Source organism: Tigriopus californicus, chromosome 6 (genome assembly GCF_007210705.1).
Source record: "Tigriopus californicus strain San Diego chromosome 6, Tcal_SD_v2.1, whole genome shotgun sequence".
NCBI classification, from domain to species: domain Eukaryota; kingdom Metazoa; phylum Arthropoda; class Copepoda; order Harpacticoida; family Harpacticidae; genus Tigriopus; species Tigriopus californicus.
In genome coordinates this window covers 31,564-37,832 of record NC_081445.1, presented here as the reverse complement: position 1 = coordinate 37,832, position 6,269 = coordinate 31,564, and the positions used below count along the sequence as shown (strand labels likewise).

Below are 6,269 nucleotides of genomic sequence, written 5' to 3'. Positions count from 1 at the left end.
AATGAATTCCATTTTCATGTTCAAGTACGCAAAGAGGAGGTAAAGCAAAACTTAAACAACTTCTAGCTAGGTTTCAGAGAGTTTTACACTCGAGGACTTGCGTTCTCCGCGTCTCAAATAGTCCTGATCATTCTCCTATTCCTCCTCTCATTGTGGACAAACAAACTCAAAAGCAGGAAAATACGCTCTAAGATGCCTAATTTAAACAAGGCTTTTTTCAGAAAAAAACTATTTTTGACACATTCTAACACCATAAAAACACAAACAGTTCTTCTAAGAGACCTTTCAAATCCTAAAACAATGAAATCGTGGAGACTTTAACATCCCAGTAAAATGGTGTGATGTTTTTAAAGTTTGTCATCAAAGACTTGAGAAACTGTGCTTATTGCTGAAGTATTTTGTTAGCAATGATGATTGCAAAAGTCGTCTTGTGTTATCAACGATTAAAAAATGTTGTAAATTGTACACAGGGAGGATTTACAACAAACAAACAAACAAGTAACCCTGACTTTTCTTCAGTCAAATCGGGGTTTTGTTCTGCTCAAACTTAACTTTTTGCGCTACAATGGAATAGCCGGGTGCTTTCACATCCCACGTTTTCTGGTAACCTTGAATTTGAAATTTGATTTGAAACCATCACTGGTGCCGTGCCAAAAGTACGCATGCTGGAGCAAACTGATCATCAACAGTAATGTCAGCCAATATATCACAAAGCGATTATCATGCAGTCAAACAGGTGATATATTAGATGGTTGACTTCAAATGGGCTTACATTATCTTAACCCAATTACTTGAAATTGAAAAATGTCTTTGTGATACTGGTGCATTTGCTTTTGAAAAGAGGCAAGATTAAAAGTATAAAAATGTACAAAATATGGATACCCTAACCACATCTTTTGCTGGCAGTAGAGTACTGATTTAATCAATCTGCCTCCGTCTCAAGCTTTCTAACCAGAGCTGCCAATTTTGATCCCAGATCCAGTTTTCAAGTCAAGTGTCGTTCTATTTTCTGACTCAAAAACCAACCGGGGATCAAACTTGGCAGTTCTGGTTTAAAAGTTTTGGCACAGATAGATTGATCGCATCAGTACGGTAGAGCATCTCCTATCGTCGAGTCAACAGTAGTTGACTCGACCAGCACTTGTCCATTATCATTTAAAAACTTGGCATCGTGCGTTGAAAAACTGACTTTTTACTTTCACCTTTCCCCGCTTTGCCCATGCGCAGTTATCGAGCAAATAGAATCGATTTACCTCAACTTGTCTAAAATCGTTTGGATTTTCAGTGGCATCGAAAACTTTTTTATTTACTCAATAATGAGGATTCCAACGAGCCTTGATCAAGCTTAACTGATCTATATTGAATTTACGTCCAAATTACAGCGTGCTTTTTTTCATTTTTCAGGGAACAACTTTTCTTTTTTTTTACGATTTCCGGAAATTCTAGATTTCTTAACGTGCTGTACCATCTCTATCAGTAGCAGCAACAGGTTTCTTCCCGCAAAATGAAAATGCATAAAGTGTAGCATTTGTCATGATTTTTAGAAATATGGACTGCAAACCAGCTTCCTGGGAAATCGGCCTGCTCTTGGTCATAGCCACTCTGAGACACTGTTCGATTTATAGTAATAAAATAAGAAACGCAGATCTGTTCAATAAAGGTAGGTCATTTCTATACCGTTTACTGGTAAAGTGGATCTAGTCAAAGTTATTTTGTCGAAAGCTAATGGAGCTGACTAATAACAGGCCGAAAATTTGAACTTGATGTATTGTAAACAACATAACTTTGGCCATACCTCCTGAATTCCACGAGCATAGCTTTGGGCTCAAATTTGGTCAAGTTCATCTATTCAACCAGATCTTCTGGTCATATGAATTGCTTATTTGGAATAAGATGAACGGTTTAGGAGATGAAAACTTTTGGCTTCTGTTCACAGTCCATATCTCTACAAGTCCGTGCATTTATACAGGATACCGAACTAATCAATTCCTGTGACCTCAGGATGTTGCAACTTTCTAACTATTGACCACACAAAGCTCAAGTTATCCTCATATTGACCGCTGTTTTTTAGGGATTCAACCAAGAAAATAGCAGATTTCTGTAAAAATTCCAAGTTTATCACGAGGGCTGGCAAAAACTTGCATAATGAAAATTTTGAAAATGACTTGCAAAATCAAATTGTTTTTGCAAACTTATGACATTTGCAAACTATGCAATTTTACAAGCAATAGTTGACTTGGTCTGCAATATACAATGCAAGTTTAGCCATTTCAGAGCAAAGATATAGATATTTTTGTAATTTAAGAAATAACCATAAGTTTGGGTCATTTTTGGGAGTAAAAATTGTGACAATGACAGTTGTCTTGCTTTTTCAAGGGGCAAATCTTTAAGAGATTTATGGCTAATTTTGAAATGATTGGTCTTTTATCATTTTTGAGAAATTCGAAAATTATACAAATTTATGCTTTCATGTAATGAAACCTATTTTGATTACGAAACATTTGTATAATGGTTGAAACCATGGCTGTATCAATTTTTAATGCGGATCTTATATTTCTTTTCTGTCATTTCATTATGCAAGGACGACTTCACCACTGGACAGCGACAGGGGTGGAGGAAAATGAGTAAATCCATGGAGTACGTCAGTAGTGGAGTAGAAAGCTCGGTCGAAGATCGAACGTCTTCTAGCGAGGTTTGGTAGGCCTATGCGTTACCTCCTGATAAGATGCATACCCACTGACAGAGTGTTCAATGTGCTCAATGAATTCCATCTTCATGTTCAAGTACTGAACTAAGAGGTAACGCAAAACTGAAAGGTCTTCTAGCGAGGTTTCAGAGAGCTTTCCACTCCACTACTACCGTACTCCATGGTAAATCCAACTCCATTCAATCAAGTCCATTTCTCTTTACATGAGTTGACTCAATTATAGTCCCAGAAAGCAATGGTCAGTTTTGATCTCAATCGAACGTCTGTGTCAAAAGCTATGAGCATTTAAAACTCGGACCAAGGAGGGCGCAAATTGAATGAACTAATACCACATTAGTAAGATCTTACCAAGGTGCAGTTACCCAAGTCATTTTGTGCCCACGTTGTACTGAATTTCAAGAGATCATTGTTTTTGACGCAGACGTTCGATTGAGATCAAAATTAGCGAACGCTTTCTGAGCTACCTAAAGTCCTACTTGTGTAAAGGAATATGCTTTCGGTTGATTTGGATAAAAGTTACGTTTCCTCCACCCTACTGTCTCTGTCCAGAGATGACGTCGTCCTTGCATTATGCGATATGTATGATGCGCAGGATGGTGGCCTAATAGATAAGTTTAAGTGGCAGTGTGAATAAGCTCGACATGATCGACAAAAAAGCCTTACAAACTGGGGCCGATTTATGTGCAAATTTTGCCCAACCTCAGGCTATTTTTTTATGCAAAATCGCTTTCGATGAAGGCTAGATTTTTCTGCAAGTTTTAGCGGGACCTATTTATTTGGATCCAAGTGTAAAGAGAGCTGGAGTAATGCTTGTTGAATTAGGGCAAACCGTGCTTTAAATCATTCAAGCTCTAGGAGTGAAGTAGAAATGTTTTTATCCATTAAAATTGGTAAGATGAAAGGTATGGTATGGTAAATGGTGGGTGTGATGGATGGGAAGGCAAAAAAGCATTCGTAACAATCGTTGTTTTTTCACTTTTCACTTTTCACCATTGAACATTAGTACTTGTCTAAATGTGAGAAACTATCACCTTATGTTATGCTCTCTCAAAAATTCAATAGCTTTTATCAATGGCCATCGTATTATTAAAAGGAAATAATCTTACAAATGTTCAACGCATTTTAGAGCATAAATGTGTCAATGCCTTGTAATATGATTACCAAGACAATTGAAAATAAATTTGATCAGGCATCTTCAAACCATATGCAAAATAACTAGGATGTAAAGGCGAATGTTGCCCCAATGTTACAGAATATTAGAGAAAAAATAAGGCTATAGAAAACGTAGTTACGAAATGCTACTTACCAGGTTCTTGTCGAAAGCAGTTGCTATAGAGTTGGCTGGTCAAAAGCTGACCCCCTGCGTGGTTATAGGATTGGAAGGATCCACTTTGTCCGGTGAAATATTGTGTGCATCCAGGGGGAGCTCTGAAACATATGTCTCATCCAAAAAACACGTACGAGTAAAGCCCTCAAGATGATATTTGAACCATTACAAAGTACCAAATATTTTAGTTCGTTTTTATCTAAGTACACGTTGCTGCGACCGATCACTTGTCTCATGAGGACATTACCGCAAATGAACAAAAGTTAGAATAGTTTTACCAATCCTAACGAACCATATCGCTGGCTTTGATCGTTGAGTTCACTACAAGTGGCTTTGTTACCCTTTTTGATATTGTTTTGACCCCCGAAGCTATTTAGCGACATGTGAAGAACTCTTTTAACGACTAAAAAATATTTGATCTCGAAGTGTGACCAACGCGGGTAACTGCTTGGCTCCAAAATTTCACTAGATCTTAAAACAAGGATGAGCTCTCTCAAAGTTCGATGATCGATGGGGTAGGTCTAGTGATCAAAGGATCAAGGAGAGAAATGAAATCAGAACTTTTGGTGCCCTCTATTGCCACTGAAAACCCATGTTGAAGCACTCTCGATCGCTGAAATCTGAGGAATTTAATCTGAGTCCACCATCGCTTGCAATTGGACGGAATTAGCTAAAGCATCATTGCAGAGAGCTTGATTTAGAGCAAAAGCCAATGCCGAACGTGAAAGTTTGCTTCCATACAACACAAAAAAACTGTCCATTGTCTCATAAGTTGATAAGCAGATTTGCCACTTGAACATTTTGGTTTCGTTTTCGTCGTACTTGGCCAGATTGTCGCACGTGTAGTATGTGACTTTGATATCGAAGGTGCGACTCCCAGCTCCAGTTCCTTTGGCAATGGAGAGCGTCCCAGCTGATGTTCCACTTGTGCCCGTTTCAAAATACACTGGAAATACAAACGGTTCATTATGTATTACCAGAACAATGTTAATGGCTAAGAAAAAGAAGCTATTGGGCAAACCCTGCTGCCCCTCTTTATAATTTCTTTGACTTTAAACCCTAGAGAAGGCATACGTCATTTGGACAATGAACAGCCACTTTAGCGCGCAACCCCCATTTGTCTGTGCATTTTCACAAGATGTCCAATTGCAAATGAAAATCTTAGAAATGTCCCTAAGATAAGTTTGATTGATGCCTTATGAAAACTTAATGAAAAAGTACGATAACATGATTTGATTGATGATGAGACTTGCTTGTGGAAGTCTCCTTCTTGTATCCCAAACGAATTGGCAAAACTGGGGAATGGCCACATGAAAGCATCCCATTGAAATTCGGCTGTGTCTCTTCTTGCCTCTTGCTTTAAAACAATGAGATTCCTTAGGGTCGTACGAATCTCGATCCCGAGACACGAATTTCACTAGGACTAAAAATTTCTGATCAACCCTATATTCAAGCGCAAGCCAGATCTGCCAAATGCAATTCGTTGGTCGATCAGATGATACATTAAAATTGAAGTTAAGTACATTTAATAACTTCTGGTCTTGAATTGTCGATAAAATGAGGCTTTCTGAGTAATAATACAGGATTTGAATGATTTGTCAAAAGTATGTGACACAAAAATGATAAATAGGTCAGGGGCTGGGAGAATGCTTTTTGTGTTTGCTTACTGTGTTGTCCCGTTAATGTTCCGCACACAGCGGGTGGAAACCCATTCGCCGAGGATGAAAAGGGACTTGAAACAGTTACCGCATCCGCTGCAGTACCACAAGCGCCTGCAAAAGCAAAGAACATGGTTGTTTGACAAGAAAATCTTTGGGTTCATGACCTAGCTGGATGCAGTGGAGTTGTTCGGGTTGGAGTGAATCCGATCAAAACACGTGGACTTGATTTCAATTCGAGCAACAAAAGAAGAAGAAAAACCAAAAGTACATTTTGGTACTTTATCGTCCATGATGGTGAGGATTTATACTCACCCGTGGTACTAACTAAGGTGGACAGAGTTCGAAAATCTAACCTGGAATGGAATGAAGAACCCATTAAGTAATTTTACCATTGCACTATCCCATGCATAGATTTCTAGACGCTGGATGTCGGACGACCGACTACTCGGTTGGCTAAACAGTACAATAAACCGGTTTGTAATCAATTCCCAGGAGACCATTCATAGTACTGTTTTACCAGCCGAGTGGTCGGTCGTCCGACATCCAGTGTCTAGAAATCTATGTCCGATGATAC

At 38.6% G+C, this 6,269-nt stretch overlaps 1 protein-coding gene across 1 annotated transcript in view; it reads right to left on the bottom strand.

Moving 5' to 3' along the window:
• The window catches only part of LOC131882095 (uncharacterized), a gene marked incomplete at its 5' end in the record, with an annotated part of 7,340 nt that extends 1,297 nt beyond the window's left edge, over positions 1–6,043 (bottom strand). Inside the window, 4 exon segments of the mRNA XM_059229136.1 lie at positions 4,014–4,135; positions 4,857–4,980; positions 5,702–5,806; positions 6,008–6,043. Coding sequence (XP_059085119.1) covers positions 4,014–4,135; positions 4,857–4,980; positions 5,702–5,806; positions 6,008–6,043 — 387 coding nt within the window.
• Between the last annotated feature and the right edge of the window lie 226 nt (positions 6,044–6,269).